Source organism: Anser anser, assembly GCF_964211835.1.
Source record: "Anser anser genome assembly, chromosome: 5".
Taxonomy (NCBI): Eukaryota; Metazoa; Chordata; class Aves; order Anseriformes; family Anatidae; genus Anser; species Anser anser.
The window spans coordinates 10,181,080-10,199,420 of record NC_139725.1 but is presented as its reverse complement, the minus strand read 5'-3'; the positions used below and the strand labels follow the sequence as shown (position 1 = coordinate 10,199,420).

The 18,341-nt window shown below is 47.5% G+C and overlaps 1 protein-coding gene and 1 long non-coding RNA gene across 4 annotated transcripts in view; one reads left to right on the top strand and one right to left on the bottom strand.

The window, feature by feature from the left end:
* The window catches only part of BBOX1 (gamma-butyrobetaine hydroxylase 1), a 42,477-nt gene that overhangs the window by 13,038 nt on the left and 11,098 nt on the right, over positions 1-18,341 (top strand). For all 3 annotated transcript variants that reach the window (XM_083838651.1, XM_083838650.1, XM_083838649.1), the window contains exon 4: positions 16,824-17,022. In XM_083838651.1, the coding sequence (XP_083694777.1) occupies positions 16,824-17,022 (199 nt within the window). The remainder of the gene's footprint in view (positions 1-16,823; positions 17,023-18,341) is intronic.
* Positions 12,191-13,116, bottom strand: LOC310900529. The gene is made up of 3 exons (XR_014585201.1): positions 12,900-13,116; positions 12,373-12,795; positions 12,191-12,268 (listed from the first exon to the last, which is right to left on the bottom strand). It is a non-coding gene; the product is annotated as an uncharacterized lncRNA (long non-coding RNA).

The window sequence follows — 18,341 nt, the reverse complement described above, 5'->3', positions numbered from 1 at the left end:
GGAACATGAGCGGGATCAGTTACCACCAAGAAATACTGGCAAGGAGCTCGATCCTTGCTTAGTGCAGCTTTTTGATAGATTCTCAAGCTGTAGGGGGGTGTGTGGATAAAAATGGGAATAATGTTCGTGGTGTTCAGTGTATGGAAGAATAACATTTTCTGTGAAGCACACAATCTTTCTTTTTAATATTATTAAGTAGAAGAACGTGAATATCTTAGCATCACAGGATCTTTTTTAGTTTTATTATGTATGCTTTTCTGTCCCTTTCCCAAAGAACTGTGAACCTGCTAATTTGTCAAATTGTAAATATTGGACAGTGTATAACTTTTTCATGTGGGGCTGAGGAGAAGGAAATCTTCATAAATATTGCTGCTTTTAGTGTTGACTTGTCTCTCTCCTCCTCCTGTTGAAATTACTAGAGTTGTACTTAAGTCGCTGTGATGGTCTCTGAGACCCATCAGGAAAGGAAGTCCTTCATTGTTTTTCAGGCATATATGCATCATTTAAAAGTAGTTCATGACCATGTCAGACATAAGTGATAGAAATTAGACCCAAGATCCAAGATCTGTTGCAGCTACCAGAAGGGTTAGAACTAGCACCAATATATTTGAGTTAAACCCTATGATATCTCTGGGGAAAAAAAAATTAGTAGTATATAAAGTGTAAATATTAAAAAGACTGTACAAAACTCTATGCTAAAAGTCATTATATGAAAGTTGCCATATAACCTACTCTTTTCAATTCATTAAATGTACCTGATAAAAACAATCATCTGGCAGTCAGCTGTAGAAAGCCAATGTGACTGTCAGCCAATTTCCCCTTTGGTAATAGTAAATGCGTTTATTATGCACACTGCCTCGAGCTGATACTTAAATCATGCAAGTTTCTCCCTATTTTCTGTGGCTTTATCGCTGCAAATGAATCACTTTATTTTACTGTGGCTCTAAAAACTTTTTCCACTTGCTTCTGTTGATGGAAATTATTCCTTTCTAATATTTTGAAAGGTTTGGGCAGTGCTGTGAAGGCATTGGTTTGTTGTATGCTCTAAATATGCAAGTTTGTTTTCGCATGGATTGATTTTCATCATTTTCTTCAGGATATTTAGTATTAAATGCAGTGGTCGTATTCATGTTCTTAGAATAAAGTATTTGATACTTGCACATGAAATTTGCATGAATATGCCAAGGAGATGTGGCCTACGTAAAAGATAATCAGAGTAGCTGTGACGGTTTACCATCAAGGTAGAATGATTTCGCGAAGCTCTGTGCTTTATGCAGTGCTGTTCCTTGCTCTCATCACTGACTGTGATGGAGCGGAAGAGCTGCGTTGAATTTGCTGATGGCACCAACCAGGGACCAACTCTAGGAGTGTTGAAGGATGAGGGTTGCAGCTCTAAATGACCCTCACAGATAGGAGAAATGGTAAAAACGTTTAAAAAATGCTTTAATGTGCTGGGCAACTAGTTCACCTAGCCTACTTCTCAGTCTCCAGCAGCAATATAACAAAAGCACCCGAGCCCAGCTGCCCTCCCCAGTCCATTTCCTTCATATTACTGAAGCATCCGCTGTCTTTGTGCCAGGGTTTGCTGTAAGGTGCTGCAGCTTGGCAGGTGTCAGAGTGCAAGGTAGGGAAATAACCACCTGTCTGGGGTTGGTACTGCTCGTAGACCAAGTGCTGCCTGTGCTGGCAGAGGGGCTTGAGATCAGGGCAGCCCAAAGGGAAACCTAGCCTGCATCAGGGATGAAGTAGCCCTTCTGCTCCATTTAACAGAGTAAGGCTTCCATAGCGAGGTACCAGTATAGGGCACCGGGCGTCAAGAAAGGCTGCAAAGACAGCGTGCTCGTTTGGAAAGCTCTGTAAATGGTCAGGGGTCTAGAGACATCTAAGAAATCAAGGACTGCGGAGAGAGAGAGAAGAGTGAAAGAACCGTTTGTTTTCCATGTTCACGGTGGGTGCGTCAATATACTGCATGTGTACGTATAAGAAAATATTTTCAGAATAGGTAAAAATTTGAGTTCAGACAGACTATTAACAGTTTCAAATTAAACGGAAGATTTTAAGTGAGGGCATATTTTTTATAGCAATAACTTTACAAGCTGCACTAGATTTATATATATATTTTTGTCCCAGATACCAGCTGCTGCTGCATTCCATACATTTCCCAAGGATTAGTAAAAACTTGGAGCTGTACACAATGCGTTTTCAGCTTTTGGCATATTTACCACAGTGTCATTACACAGTACAGTGGGAAATGTCAGGGGGAAAGGTTACTCCTGCAGTAGCTCAAAGACTAAGCTCTTGGCTGCAGTAACATGCCACTGAAGGGCTGGGAACTTGGAGCCTTTCTTTTCTGAAACATGAGGTAGGATTTATAATATGCACTGTGTAAGCATTCATGTACCAGGCTGCACCTTTTAAAAAGCAAAACAATAAACCACTGAGGATGCTGGCTGCACTTGTCACTGGAAGTGAATTCATTTGAGAGAACTGGAACTTGGAGGACGGAGTTGATAGCCTTGCCAAGGCAGGATTTGGCTAAATTTACCACTTTTAAACTATTTTTTAAATTTATTTTAAAATACAAAGTAGCCAAAAAAAAAAAAAAAAGCCTAAGAAGCAATTTTACTTGAACCATTTCTCAGTTTTGGTAGCTGCCTGTGGAGGATCAGTGAACAGTTCTGTCTCCTGGAAATTTTGCAACTTCCACATCCGAGCAGTGCTGTGGAGGTTAAACATCTGTTTGCTCAGCAGACAGTGTTGAGTCCTGAATGCAGTGCGGAGTCTGGGAAAAGATAAACTCCCAGTACCTTGGTGGGATGCACATGGCTGATTTGCTGTGCAGGTTATTTACGGGAGCATTTTGTGTTTAGCGTTTGTCTCCCTCAGCTCCTTAGAGTTGGAGATGGGAGGCCAGGCGAGCGCCTCCACTGCGGGGGTCTGGTGGGGAGGAAGACCAGGTGAGTTGTTGCTCCTTGAATGTTGCCTGCAGTTTAGCTGTAAGGCTTGGCAGGTGTGTTATACTGAAATCAAGGGCGGTCCTGCACAGGTATACTGAGTAAGTACTGTCTTGCACTGCCACACCGTGCCTTGGGTTGTGCATTAAATCCACAGTACCAACAAAGTCTCACTTTGTTGCTGCTGAGCTGTTGGCTGGCTTTGATTTGTCTGCTTGAATCTGGAAACTATTATTCCAGGTGCTCAGCTTCAGGAAAAGCAGGTGATTGCAACAAACAACAGAAAGAGCCCAAAACCCAACACTACAGTCCGTGTCCATTGACTGCAAAAGGAGCATCCCATCTGAGGTGGAACTTCTAGCAAGCACGGTGACAGCTGAGAATTTGAGCAGAACTCTACAGTTCATGTTCTTGGAGAAGCCTGGAGCACTTGGAGCTGCAGTTAAATTCCAGGCTCCATATGTGTTTTCCAAAGTGGGAAAAAAATCTATTGGTATATTCTGTGAAATAGTAATATCCCTTTTATTTTATGTAAGGAAGATTAGGGAAATATTTATTCACGAGACCAGGAAGGCAAAGTTGCAAGTTAAATACCCCATTAGTTTGCACATGGTTGTTTTACCTGCACAAACGCTGAAACTGAAATCTGTCTTTCAAAGGGTATTCGTGGCGGTTCACACAGCATAGCTACAGCTATTTTAATTTTATAACCTTTAATAGAGAAAAAGGAAAACATTTATATTTTATTTTTTCCCAATCTTTCAAATGTGTGAAAGGATGTATATTGACTTAAACACACTGGAGCAGTGAGTAGACAGCCACGGAGTGGTCTCACTAAGGAATTTAATGAGGTGAGATTCTGTGTCTCCTCAAGGATTGCACTTTCTTCATTTTGTGGACATGTTGTGAAATTCAACAGCTTGTCAATCATACCGCAGCTTCTTTGAAACACAGGATAGGGTATAAAAGATGGTCTATGCGAGTGGCTTATATTTGGGTATGTGTGTTGTGTTTGTTGGACAGCCTCTAACTAGCTGAGCCAGAGGAGTAAGGAATACACGTGGCTGGAAATTTGCAGACTTTGCAACTGCTGAAAATGTAACTCTGTGGTGTCGGGGTTCACTTTTTTTATGAGCACGTGGCGTTTTGTGCTTGCTACCTGTATCTAGAGAGAGAGAATTAAAAAAAAAAATAAAAATTGCCTTTTACATTTCTTTGAAGTGCAGCGTGTCCCTCAGCACCAGGCGGAAAGCTGCCGCTTTGGGGGGCACAGTGGGTGCTGGCAGCCCTGCAGTAAGGAGGGATGTAAGTGATGCAGCCTCCTTTTTTCAAATGCTCTTGGTCTCATCTCTGGCGTGTAATCTTCACAGTCGATGGTTGGACAACTTAACTGAACGTTAGCTAAAATACCAAGTGAACTGGGTGTGATTTAAAGAAGACGAGGTGGTTGTTAAACAAATAGCTGCCGATGCCAGCAGAGCCAGGCGGGCCGGCTGAAATCAGAGCAGAGGGCAGCGTGCCGGCCGGGGGGGCGTGCAGCGCTTCCAGGGCCGTGTGTGCTTGCTGCCCGGTGATAAAATGAGTTTTTTCCTCCTGCATGAGAAGCGAATGCAGCGTGTGGCCACGTCGGGCAGCGCAGAGGCAGCAGCAGCACGGAGCGGCCCAGAGGTCCATCTAGCGGCGTGCAGGAGGGAAGGCGGCGCGGCACACGGAGCTCTGCACCGGGGGCTCCCGGGTTCAGCACCTTCTGCCCTGCCCACGCTGAGCCAGGTGGCTCGGGTGACTGGCACTGGTCCCTGGGCGGAGTGCTTTCACCCCGGAGATACACAGAGATGCAAGATTTCACTGCTCGCGTCTCAGCACAAGACAAGCGCAGACGGCTGCTGCTCAGAGAGGAGAAAGGGAGAAGAGTTTGCAGTCTGGTTATGCGGTTAGAAGCGCCTTGGTGTCTTCAGGGGCAGTGTCCCTTTGTTCTCAGCTCCCGGGTGCTGTCACCGAGCTATGAACAGCTACTGCCAGGGAGGTACCCCAGTCCCCCTGCTTGGCTTACGCTTCCTCTGCAGTCCGCAGCAGATTTTGCTCGGTCTCCAGGCCCCGCACCACCCGCTTCCCACGTCACATCCCTCGGTTTTTCCCAGGTAGTGCACATCTTCCTCCTCCCTGACAGGTGCTCCCATTGTTCATGTTGCATGTTTCCTCCTCTGCTGCCTGGGAGAGAGCCTGTAGTGGAGAATTCACCCAAGCATATTTCTGACGTTGCCTGTCACCAAAATCAGAAGAATTAGTTCCTTTGCTGGATTTTTTTTTTCCCTCAAAAACAGGCAGAAAATATGCTTTTTTGCTCTCTGAAACGGCTGACCCTTTTGATTGATTGTTTTCCCTATAAACTCAATATAAGAAAAACTTTAGCATAAAAAGAAATCTGCCCAAAAGGTTGCATTTTGATGAAGTTGTAAGCAATTAAAAACAGTTTACAGCAGAAAAGCAGATTTCTGAGGAAATCTCGGTACCGCTTACTATTAACCAGTCTTTCAGTGTTGTAGCTGTGGATATGTATGGTGTGTCTGCAGGTTATCGTGAATATGCATAGATGGGTAAATACATGGGAGAAAACAGTTGCCTATGATGCTTTCTAGCAAGGCTATTTCGTAGGAGTTACATCTTGACCTAAGATTTACTCTAGCAAACCTGTAGTCATTTCAGATTTAATCTAACGATGTTTACAAACTCGATTTATGTCAATATAACCAAGACCGTGGCAGCTTGCTTTAAGGTGTGCGGGCAACCATTTCACGTGGCTTCAATCCTGTCCTGTTTTAAACACTAAATAAATAAGCAAACAAAAGACCAGGGTGGGTTCAGCGGCCCACACCGAGCAGTGCAGTAGCACATTATTCTCTGCAGTCATTCCAACTGTGGAAGAAAATCGCCAGTAGCTGTAAAGTAGGAAATGTGACGCACAGTTGTGGAGCTCAGTGCCCTGTGCCAGTAGCACAGACAAATTAAATTAAAGTTAACTGCATTAACGACAGCCAGGCTCCAGAAAGTGTCCTGGTGAGAAGCCGCGCTTTGGGCTCCGTGATTCATTTCCTGTCTTTTCACTTTCTGTCGACGTTGCCATTCCCTTGAGTTCTTGGCTAAATGCACTGGAGCCATTAAAATTTAGGTGATATCTATTTCAGTTTTGTCTAGCAAAATTGGTCCAGGCAGGAATAGTCTGAGAAAAAAAAAAAAAAACTTTTAAAAAATTATTTTAACAAAGTGGTCTTGGCGTAAGAATATTGAGGGCAAGTCAAGATAGTCATAGAGTTTAGTGGTTCTTGTGTGTTTTTGTCTGCACTAATGGGCTGCTACAGCACTGCCTGCTGTTGAAGAAAATGAATTTGATTTTGCAGATGTCTATGAAAATCTTAAAATATACTTGGCTAGCCAAATTTGACTGGTTTCAACAGAATGGCAAATGTCCTAAGAAGTGAATGACTTTCCAAATTTGACACTTGAAAGAATGAAAACATTAAAACTTCTCAGCTAAGCCAATGTAGGAATTTTGGCATGGCCACGCTGCTTATTTTTCACTGGTCCATTGGGTTTTGGACCATTTTTGTTGTTGCTGTTGAAGCTCTCCCAAAATATTTCAGGCAGGTATTGCCATGGAAGCCCTCAGCTGAAATGGCTGCAGTTTACCAAAGTTACAGTAAGTGAAACACTCCGAGAGAAGCGTGAGGTGGCTGCAGAGACAGAGCCCTCCGCCAGCTGTGCTCTGGGTGGGGAATGTTTCAGGGGCACGAGTAAGGGAAGCTGAAAACACCGCCCCTGGTCATTCTACCAGCTTCCTCGGGGCTCTGCCAGAACTTCTGATTGGAAAGCATCTCAGCCGAACGTATTCTGTATGCCCGAAGCCTGGTTTTGAGCTGTATAGGTATGACTTGGGGTCTTACTATGAAAAGATGAAGGAAAAAAAATCCATTGTTCCCCAGAGGGAGGCGCAGATACCTCCAGCTGCACCGGCAGATGGCAGTTTGGCACTTGTCCGTGCACGGAGAGCTATCATTCTGTTCTGTATGCATTTCTTTGTCCATTAAAATAAAATGGCTGTGGTTTCACAAAGGGCAACTTTGTGCTAAGAGTTAAAAATCAGATCCAGCACAGAAAACAGTTAGTTCCTCCTTTGCACAATGCACAGCTCTTATTAAAAATTATTGCAAACGTGGATCTAGTATTCTTTATCCTGGTACACACAGAATTTTTGAACATTTGTGGTCTTCTTTCCATTAGAACGGATGGTGTTATTTTCCGTAAAGAAAACCTTGGCTGATGCTGGTCGTGTTCAGCAGTGCTGCTGCTCTGTGACCTACGGGTGGAAGTCCAGCAAGTCAAACACCACCCTGGTGTTTCTGCTTATGATCACCTCGCATTTTTCTAGTTAAGCAGCTGCAGATAGTTTTCTTCAGGGTACACGAGAGGGCTCCTGCAGTGATCAGAAGGGTGGCTGTGTGAGTCTTGGGTGCAGAGAGCTTGTGAAACGTTCAGACAGAGGAAGGACCAGAGCTCCATGGTGGCCACGGGACAGCAGCTTCTCCCTGGAGAGCCAGTGATGTGTGCTTCGGTCACACAGGCTGCAAGTCCTGCTCCTTCCTGCGGTGCAGCTGCCGGTTTTCAGGTCTGGTGGTGAGCTCCATGCAGTGAAGCAGACTTAGTTCCTTGTATTAAGCAGCAAGAAAATATTAAATGATAAATCAGTACAAGCAATAGCAGCATTCCTAGGGAGAAGGCATCAGAAAACAAAATAGAGAAGGAGGCATTATCAGCATTGGGATGTTCTGGAGAAAATAATTGAAATTACATACCTCATTATTTTATTTGTTAGAAAATCCCATTCCCAATGAAGTCAGCAGGGAAAAAGCACAACAGAGATACAACTCCAGCATAAGGTTATGAATAATTTGAATAATTATTCCCTACTCATGTTTTAAAAAACCTGTTTTTTATACCCATCAGCCACTGGGAATTTTGCAAGTAAAAGAGTAGAAAATAATTTGTTGAATTTCAAATATAAGCTCTTCCAAACTGGCCGTTTTTGGGAACAGACACACGTGCTGAGTTGCAGAAAGGCTGAATGATTTTCTCAACCTTAACCTGGGAATGAATAATATTTTACATGAGAAAAAACTAAATGTTTTTCTGACTGTATTTTGACTACATGTGCGCTACAAACTGCACGACAGCAGCACAGATCCCAAAAGAACCCAGACCAAGGGAGGCAGACTGACAGCCCGGGGAGCTGCTGGGGTGCCCTGAGCGCAATGGGGCAGCCAGAGCAGGGAATGGGGAGCGCTGCGGGGCGGTGGAGGCACAGAGTCAGAGAATGACTGTCACAGCCCCGAAACGCCGGGCTCGGGGGCTGCCATCAGTCACCCCGGGGCTATCAAAAATCTGGACGTTTGACCTGCAGTAACGCCGGGGGCTAATTGGTTGACCTCAGATGACCCCGGGGCTCTCAAAAATCTGTGCATTTGACCTGGAGTAACCCCGGGGGCTAATTGGTTGACCTCACATGACCCCGGGGGCTAATTGGTTGACCTCAGATGGCCCCGGGGCTATCAAAAATCTGCGCGTTTGACCTGGAGTAACCCCGGGGGCTAATTGGTTGACCTGGAGTAACCCCGGGGGCTAATTGGTTGACCTCAGATGACCCCGGGGCTCCCAAAAATCTGCGCGTTTGACCTGGAGTAACCCCGAGGGCTAATTGGTTGACCTCAGATGACCCCGGGGCTCTCAAAAATCTGAACGTTTGACCTGGAGTAACCCTGGGGGCTAATTGGTTGACCTCAGATGACCCCGGGGCTATCAAAAATCTGAACGTTTGACCTGGAGTAACCCCGAGGGCTAATTGGTTGACCTCACATGACCCCGGGGGCTACCTGGTTGACCTCAGATGACCCCGGGGCTCTCAAAATTCTGCGCATTTGACCTGGAGTAACCCCGGGGGCTAATTGGTTGACCTCAGATGACCCCGGGGCTCTCAGAAATCTGGACGTTTGACCTGGAGTAACCCCGGGGGCTAACTGGTTGACCTCAGATGACCCCGGGGCTCCCAAAAATCTGCGCGTTTGACCTGGAGTAACCCCGGGGGCTAATTGGTTGTCCTCAGATGACCCCGGGGGGCTAATTGGTTGTCCTCAGATGACCCCGGGGCTCCCAAAAATCTGCGCAATTGACCTGGAGTAACCCCGGGGGCTAATTGGTTGACCTCAGATGACCCCGGGGCTCTCAAAATTCTGCGCATTTGACCTGGAGTAACCCCGGGGGCTAATTGGTTGACCTCAGATGACCCCGGGGCTCTCAGAAATTTGGACGTTTGACCTGGAGTAACCCCGGGGGCTAATTGGTTGACCTCAGATGACCCCGGGGGGGCTAATTGGTTGTCCTCAGATGACCCCGGGGCTCCCAAAAATCTGCGCATTTGACCTGGAGTAACCCCGAGGGCTAATTGGTTGACCTCAGATGACCCCGGGGGCTAATTGGTTGACCTCAGATGACCCCGGGGCTATCAAAAATCTAAACGTTTGACCTGGAGTAACCCCGGGGGGCTAATTGGTTGACCTCAGATGACCCCGGGGCTCTCAGAAATCTGGACGTTTGACCTGGAGTAACCCCGGGGGCTAATTGGTTGACCTCAGATGACCCCGGGGCTATCAAAAATCTGAACGTTTGACCTGGAGTAACCCCGGGGGCTAATTGGTTGACCTCAGATGACCCCGGGGCTATCAAAAATCTGGACGTTTGACCTGGAGTAACCCCGAGGGCTATTTGGTTGACCTCAGATGACCCCGGGGGCTAACTGGTTGACCTCAGATGACCCCGGGGCTATCAAAAATCTGCGCGTTTGACCTGGAGTAACCCCGGGGGCTAATTGGTTGACCTCAGATGACCCCGGGGGCTAACTGGTTGACCTCAGATGACCCCGGGGCTCTCAAAAATCTGCGCATTTGACCTGGAGTAACCCCAGGGGCTAATTGGTTGACCTCAGATGACCCCGGGGCTCTCAGAAATCTGGACGTTTGACCTGGAGTAACCCCGGGGGCTAACTGGTTGACCTCAGATGACCCCAGGGCTCCCAAAAATCTGTGCGTTTGACCTGGAGTAACCCCGGGGGCTAATTGGTTGACCTCAGATGACCCCGGGGGGCTAATTGGTTGTCCTCAGATGACCCCGGGGCTCTCAGAAATCTGGACGTTTGACCTGGAGTAACCCCGAGGGCTAATTGGTTGACCTCAGATGACCCCGGGGGCTAATTGGTTGTCCTCAGATGACCCCGGGGCTCTCAGAAATCTGGACGTTTGACCTGGAATAACCCCGGGGGCTAATTGGTTGTCCTCAGATGACCCCGGAGCTCCCAAAAATCTGAACATTTGACCTGGAGTAACCCCGGGGGCTAATTGGTTGACCTCAGATGACCCCCGGGGCTATCAAAATTCTGCGCATTTGACCTGGAGTAACCCCGGGGGCTAATTGGTTGACCTCAGATGACCCCGGGGCTCTCAAAAATCTGCGCGTTTGACCTGGAGTAACCCCGAGGGCTGATTGGTTGACCTCAGATGACCCCGGGGGCTAATTGGTTGACCTCAGATGACCCCGGGGCTCTCAAAATTCTGCGCATTTGACCTGGAGTAACCCCGGGGGCTAATTGGTTGACCTCAGATGACCCCGGGGCTCTCAAAAATCTGCGTGTTTGACCTGGAGTAACCCCGAGGGCTGATTGGTTGACCTCAGATGACCCCCGGGGGCTAATTGGTTGACCTCAGATGACCCCGGGGCTATCAAAAATCTGAACGTTTGACCTGGAGTAACCCCGGGGGCTAATTGGTTGACCTCAGATGACCCCGGGGCTATCAAATATCTGAACGTTTGACCTGGAGTAACCCCGAGGGCTAATTGGTTGACCTCAGATGACCCCGGGGGCTAACTGGTTGACCTCAGATGACCCCGGGGCTCTCAAAAATCTGCGCATTTGACCTGGAGTAACCCCAGGGGCTAATTGGTTGACCTCAGATGACCCCGGGGCTCTCAGAAATCTGGACGTTTGACCTGGAGTAACCCCGGGGGCTAACTGGTTGTCCTCAGATGACCCCGGGGCTCTCAGAAATCTGGACGTTTGACCTGGAGTAACCCCGAGGGCTAATTGGTTGACCTCAGATGACCCCGGGGGTTAATTGGTTGTCCTCAGTTGACCCCGGGGCTCTCAAAAATCTGCGCATTTGACCTGGAGTAACCCCGGGGGCTAATTGGTTGTCCTCAGATGACCCCGGGGCTCTCAAAAATCTGGACGTTTGACCTGGAGTAACCCCGAGGGCTAATTGGTTGACCTCAGATGACCCCGGGGGCTAACTGGTTGTCCTCAGATGACCCCGGGGCTCTCAAAAATCTGCGCATTTGACCTGGAGTAACCCCGGGGGCTAATTGGTTGACCTCAGATGACCCCGGGGCTCTCAGAAATCTGGACGTTTGACCTGGAGTAACCCCGGGGGCTAATTGGTTGACCTCAGATGACCCCGGGGGCTAATTGGTTGACCTCAGATGACCCCGGGGCTATCAAAAATCTGAACGTTTGACCTGGAATAACCCCGGGGGCTAATTGGTTGTCCTCAGATGACCCCGGGGCTCCCAAAAATCTGCGCATTTGACCTGGAGTAACCCCGGGGGCTAATTGGTTGACCTCAGATGACCCCGGGGCTATCAAATATCTGCGCGTTTGACCTGGAGTAACCCCGGGGGCTAATTGGTTGACCTCAGATGACCCCGGGGCTATCAAAATTCTGCGCGTTTGACCTGGAGTAACCCCTGGGGGCTAATTGGTTGACCTCAGATGACCCCGGGGCTCTCAAAAATCTGCGTGTTTGACCTGGAGTAACCCCGAGGGCTGATTGGTTGACCTCAGATGACCCCGGGGGCTAATTGGTTGACCTCAGATGACCCCGGGGCTATCAAAAATCTGAACGTTTGACCTGGAGTAACCCCGGGGGCTAATTGGTTGACCTCAGATGACCCCGGGGCTATCAAAAATCTGAACGTTTGACCTGGAGTAACCCCGAGGGCTATTTGGTTGACCTCAGATGACCCCGGGGGCTAACTGGTTGACCTCAGATGACCCCGGGGCTATCAAATATCTGAACGTTTGACCTGGAGTAACCCCGGGGGCTAATTGGTTGACCTCAGATGACCCCGAGGGCTAATTGGTTGTCCTCAGATGACCCCGGGGCTCCCAAAAATCTGCGCATTTGACCTGGAGTAACCCCGGGGGCTAATTGGTTGACCTCAGATGACCCCGGGGCTCTCAAAAAATCTGCGCGTTTGACCTGGAGTAACCCCGAGGGCTGATTGGTTGACCTCAGATGACCCCGGGGGCTAATTGGTTGACCTCAGATGACCCCGGGGCTCTCAAAATTCTGCGCATTTGACCTGGAGTAACCCCGGGGGCTAATTGGTTGACCTCAGATGACCCCGGGGCTCTCAAAAATCTGCGTGTTTGACCTGGAGTAACCCCGAGGGCTGATTGGTTGACCTCAGATGACCCCCGGGGGCTAATTGGTTGACCTCAGATGACCCCGGGGCTATCAAAAATCTGAACGTTTGACCTGGAGTAACCCCGGGGGCTAATTGGTTGACCTCAGATGACCCCGGGGCTATCAAAAATCTGAACGTTTGACCTGGAGTAACCCCGGGGGCTAATTGGTTGACCTCAGATGACCCCGAGGGCTAATTGGTTGTCCTCAGATGACCCCGGGGCTCCCAAAAATCTGCGCATTTGACCTGGAGTAACCCCGGGGGCTAATTGGTTGACCTCAGATGACCCCGGGGCTCTCAAAAAATCTGCGCGTTTGACCTGGAGTAACCCCGAGGGCTGATTGGTTGACCTCAGATGACCCCGGGGGCTAATTGGTTGACCTCAGATGACCCCGGGGCTCTCAAAATTCTGCGCATTTGACCTGGAGTAACCCCGGGGGCTAATTGGTTGACCTCAGATGACCCCGGGGCTCTCAAAAATCTGCGTGTTTGACCTGGAGTAACCCCGAGGGCTGATTGGTTGACCTCAGATGACCCCCGGGGGCTAATTGGTTGACCTCAGATGACCCCGGGGCTATCAAAAATCTGAACGTTTGACCTGGAGTAACCCCGGGGGCTAATTGGTTGACCTCAGATGACCCCGGGGCTATCAAAAATCTGAACGTTTGACCTGGAGTAACCCCGGGGGCTAATTGGTTGACCTCAGATGACCCCCGGGGGCTAATTGGTTGACCTCAGATGACCCCGGGGCTCTCAAAATTCTGCGCATTTGACCTAGAGTAACCCCGGGGGCTAATTGGTTGACCTCAGATGACCCCGGGGCTATCAAAAATCTGAACGTTTGACCTGGAGTAACCCCGGGGGCTAATTGGTTGACCTCACATGACCCCGGGGCTCTCAAAAATCTGCGCATTTGACCTGGAGTAACCCCAGGGGCTAATTGGTTGACCTCGGATGACCCCGCGGCTTCAAAAATCTGCGCATTTGACCTGGAGTAACCCCGAGGGCTAACTGGTTGACCTCAGATGACCCCGGGGCTCCCAAAAATCTGGACGTTTGACCTGCAGTAACCCCAGGGGCTAATTGGTTGACCTCAGATGATCTCAAGGGCTATCAAAACTCTGGACGTTTGACCTGGAGTAACCCCGAGGGCTAATTGGTTGACCTTAGATGACCCCGAGGGCTCTCCAAAATCTGCGCATTTGACCTGGAGTAACCCCAGGGGCTAATTGGTTGACCTCGGATTACCCCAGGTCTCCAAAAAATCTGGACATTTGACCTCCAGAAACCCCGGGGGCTAATTGATTGACCTCAGAAGAACCCTGTGCCTCCCCAGAGCCTGTACCCTGTGTTCTTACATGAATTTGTTCATTTTTTTCGTCTTTTCCCTCTCCCCATTTCCACATGTGCCTTTTGCTGATGCTCTGTGCTCACCCTCTCTCTTTCTGGTGGCTTCCCCCTGCTCTGATGTCCCCCCCCCCCCCCCCCCCCCGTCCTGCTTCCCCCTCCCCACTTTGTTGGGGTTTCCCCACTGCTGTAGCAGTTGCTGGGGACTCAGTGCCCCCCACTTTCAGGGTTCCCCCCCTCCTCTGCATTGGCCCTTCCAGATTCAGCCATAGCTTGAGAGACATCAGCACAGGTTTAAGGTTCAAAGCAAGACTTTACAGAGCTGGCATTCGTTAACAAAAATCATCACCACAGCTCACTTCTTAACCACCCTCCCCACACAGGTGAACAATTAGTCCTTAACAAGCACATCCCAAATTAGCTGTGAGTATAAAATAGCAGAGAGGAGCTCTGCTGGGGTTTGATCCACTTCCAAGGTGAGTGACGTTGTGGGCCATTTGATGCAGGCAGCCAGCGATGCTATTGGGCACCTTCTTTTCCACTTCATTTTCATCTTTTCTTATTGGTGTTTTCTTCCTTTCTTCTTCTGAAAGGCACAGGGGCACCTCCCCTGCTCCTGACAGAGTTGACTTCTTGTACTTGCTTCCCATATGTCACACGTGTAGCCAGCTGTTCCTTTGCACCTACCTATCCTCTGCCCTGTGGTACTTTGTTATTTTATTGAGTGCCTTTTGCTGATGGGCTTGTTACAGGCCTTCAACTTGCATATCCACTCTTGCTGCTTACACTTGTTGAATTCACCTCCACCTCTTGGGTGCAGCAGGGCATGGCTCCATCCCCCACAGCAGTGTACATCCATGCTGGGGTCCTCCTGAGGGACTCTGCTTTTATGTAAGGGAGAAAGTAGATACTAACAAAAATTATCACCATCATCTTGGAAAGGCTTCCAAGCTTTACTTCAGACCCATCCTCCCATGCGAGTGATTCCAGAGGCATTCCCTGGCAGAGGCCATCTCCTGTTGAGGGTCACCAGGAGCAGAGAGCTGGCAGGGGAGCTTCTGCAGAAGGGCTGTTCTTATCATCCTCTGGGTGAGCACAGGTGTGTTCTCTGGCTGTGGGCTGGGAGCCATACAAATTCCTGAAAATTAAGAGAAGGAGAAAAATCACTGAATTCCTAATCTCTGTGTGTCTGCATCCCACCTGGAGAGAAAGGGTTGTTGTCTGAGGTTGAGAGTGCCCAAGGAAGGAAAGGGTTATTGTCCTGGGACAGAACAGAGGCAGGAAAGGAAGAGCTAATTCCAGGTCTGTGTGTGAAGTGACTGAAAACATTTGGGGCTTTCCTGTGGTGCTCCCTGGCGCTGGGTATCTCCAGTGCTTAAACAGGCTGCAACAGCCCACCCCATGCAAGAAGGTTCTTCATTAGAGCCGCTGGCAGGAATTTCTTACTCCCTTTTTATGAGAGAGAGAAAAGCCCGGTCTTGGCATCTCCCCTTGAGTCATGGTCCCAAAACTGTAGGGTTGTTTTGCAGAGGAGAAGGAAGGAAATGTACAGGAAAGAAGATGCAAGTAAATGATGAAAAACTCCCCAGCTGCAGTCAGTGCTAGCTGTGTGCTCTCTGTGGGGAAGCCTCGTCCCTCCCATACCAGGCATGTGAGGGGAGTGTCCTGGCACCAGGAGCAGGCATGGACTTGGGTTGTGAGCTGCCACCATGTCCGTGCCTTCCCTTAGCGTGCCTGGGAGGTCAGTGCCCCTCTGCCTGGCCAGACACCCAACAAGACTTTCCTTTTCCAGAGGCAGTTTCAAGCACAACAATCCAGATTTAAGTTGTGTGTCATACAGTTTAATTTAATATAGTGTAATTTAGGCATAATTCTTAGAACTTAGCCATGTTGAGGGAAGAATTTTGCATTGTGTAGCCCTTCATAACATGAAATATCTGCCCAAGCCCCACACTCAAATCTAATTATTACTGCATCCTGCCACTGTGTGTTAATGCTTTGCCTTTTCCATAGATTATCTTTACAAATGGATATAAGGCCACGTTGACTGACACCAGAATACATTCTTCCTCAGAAAATAATACAGTTAAGATAAAATCATTCTTTCTTCTACTTACAACCCAGTATTTTAGTTTTATTTCTTCTCTGTTAGGTGTTTTACCTGCTTGGGAACTCTAATTCTTACTCTTCTATTGTCAAATGCTCTGACAATTAATGCTGTTTGACAATGGGCAGGACAAAACTTCTTGCTCATTGCTCAATCTTTCTATTGTTATCCTTACCTTCTGGCAGCGTTTGGGTTCATTAACATCTCAGGCTCTTATTTGAAGTCATCCAAAATAACACTAATGCTCGCAAAAAAGAATGAGACAAGCAATGACACCATCCTGCAGAACTTAGCATGGCTGCATGTGACTTGATGAAGCCAGGTCTACAAAAGAAAATCAGTTGGTCACTTACGCAACTGATGTAGTTACTCAGCTTCTAAGGCATAACACTGCTGTCTGTCTTCTGCTGTCCTGCACTGGGAACGTAATCCTTTCATTAATATGTATCCACGCAGTGCTTCTGAGGGGCATCTCAAGGTGCTCTGTGCTATTTTACCCTATAGGAGAAATTTTGAAAGCAGTCTTAGTTTCCGAAAGTCTTACCTTTGTGGTTCACCAGTACGGACAGAAAAAGTATTATGCACATTTCTGGTGTATTGTTAACAAAATATCCCTTTCAAATGGGCTTTTATTCCATTTCTGATTGAAACTTGCTTCTTTACTGCAATGCTTTGTTAAATTTTGTCATAAAGATCCTTTTTTATCCAGGCATAATCTGGGACCAGGGTTCAGGTTTTTGGCTACAGGATTAAGGGCATATTCACAAATGCACGGAAATCCCATTAACTTCACACTTCGACTATGTCCTTTGAGGTTTTGAGAGCTTCCTTCTCTATTTCTTCCCTTCCAGAACGTCAGTACTGGGGCTCAGACCTGCAGCTTCCCGAAATACCTTTTGAAGAAATCTTGTACAATGATCGAAGTGCATACCAGTGGCTGTGCACCCTAAAGAAAGTGGGAATTGTGCTACTAACAGGAGCTGCTGCTAGGCAGGGGGAGTTGGTTAAGCTTGGCCACAGGATTGGTTTCCTGCGTCTCACTTTTTATGGGTAAGTTGCCGTTGTTGTTTTTCAGTTGTTATTTTTCGGTTTTCTTTTTAATATCCTTGCTTTGCCAACTATGTAATCACGTATTTCACTTCAGCTTACTGGACCTCTCTTGTGGATTAATTTATGAAAGCAAGAGGATTTTTTTTCTTGCCTACCTATTATGAAAATGTGGAGACAATTGTTAATCTGTATAAGGAAAACGTGTAACAGATGTCAAATACATGACAACCTCAAGAGAGCCGTATATATCTGCATCATTGAGCAAAATCAAAAATCCCTAATCCAGTTCCCTTCTGCACAGAGGACGAGGTAGCTGTACTGAAACTTTTTCTTAGCCTGCTGAGTTATGGAAATAGGTAAGAGCATGCTGAGATGTGCGAAAATCCACTTTTCCCTACTGTTAGCTGAGTCCAACCTGAAAAGCCACAACCAACCTCACAGTGCAGCATCCCATGAGACTACATAAAAGACCTCTTCCAAATTGCTGTACCTATGAACAATTAAGCGTGTGTGGGGGAGGGATGTTTTGTTTCACTTTGTTTTCCTTTAATTACCAGAACACTAGGACTCTGTAGCTTGGCCTGGATTACCTCTTCCTTGGGAAGATGTCTAGAGCATGTTCACATCTTATTTCAGTCCCAGGAATTGATAACTCATCGGGGGAAGAGGCAAAATTCAGTTTGCTATTGAATTCCAGCCCACAAACCCTAGCTCTACAACATGTCCCATGCCCTGCTGGTGCAGGTCCCAGCCCTGTGTGCTCCTGGCTCGTATTTCACAGCTGCTCCTTTTTTCTTTTAAGGAAAACTAAAATAGATAGTAACATTTAAACATACTTATTTCTTTGTGCCTGAATACACACCAAAACATGAACATTCAGGGCTTCCCATTTGAAAAGTTCCCTTCTCCTCTATAATTAATTAAAAGATAAATATTACGGCAAGACTTCTTCACTTGAATCTACCTAGTTCAGAAGATAACCAAATAAACCATGTGGGCAACAACCAAAGCATCTCCTTTGTCTAAAATTATTTAAAATAAAAAGCAGGAAAATAGTCAACCTTTGCCAGAAAGATGATGTTCCCACCAGACTTTAACTCAGAAGGGAAGATTTTCTTCCCCTTAATAGTCTTGTATGAAGGCACGTGAGTCCTGTTAGAATATGCCATGTGGGTGAGGTTGGCATGAGCAGCACTGTGATACTGGGAGAAATTCATTAAATCAAGAGGGAGGAGGGTAAAGGAAAAGTCCTTTTTTCAGGCTACAATGCTAATTAAGACTTACTGTTTATTGTTACATCTTCATTTTACCAATGAAGT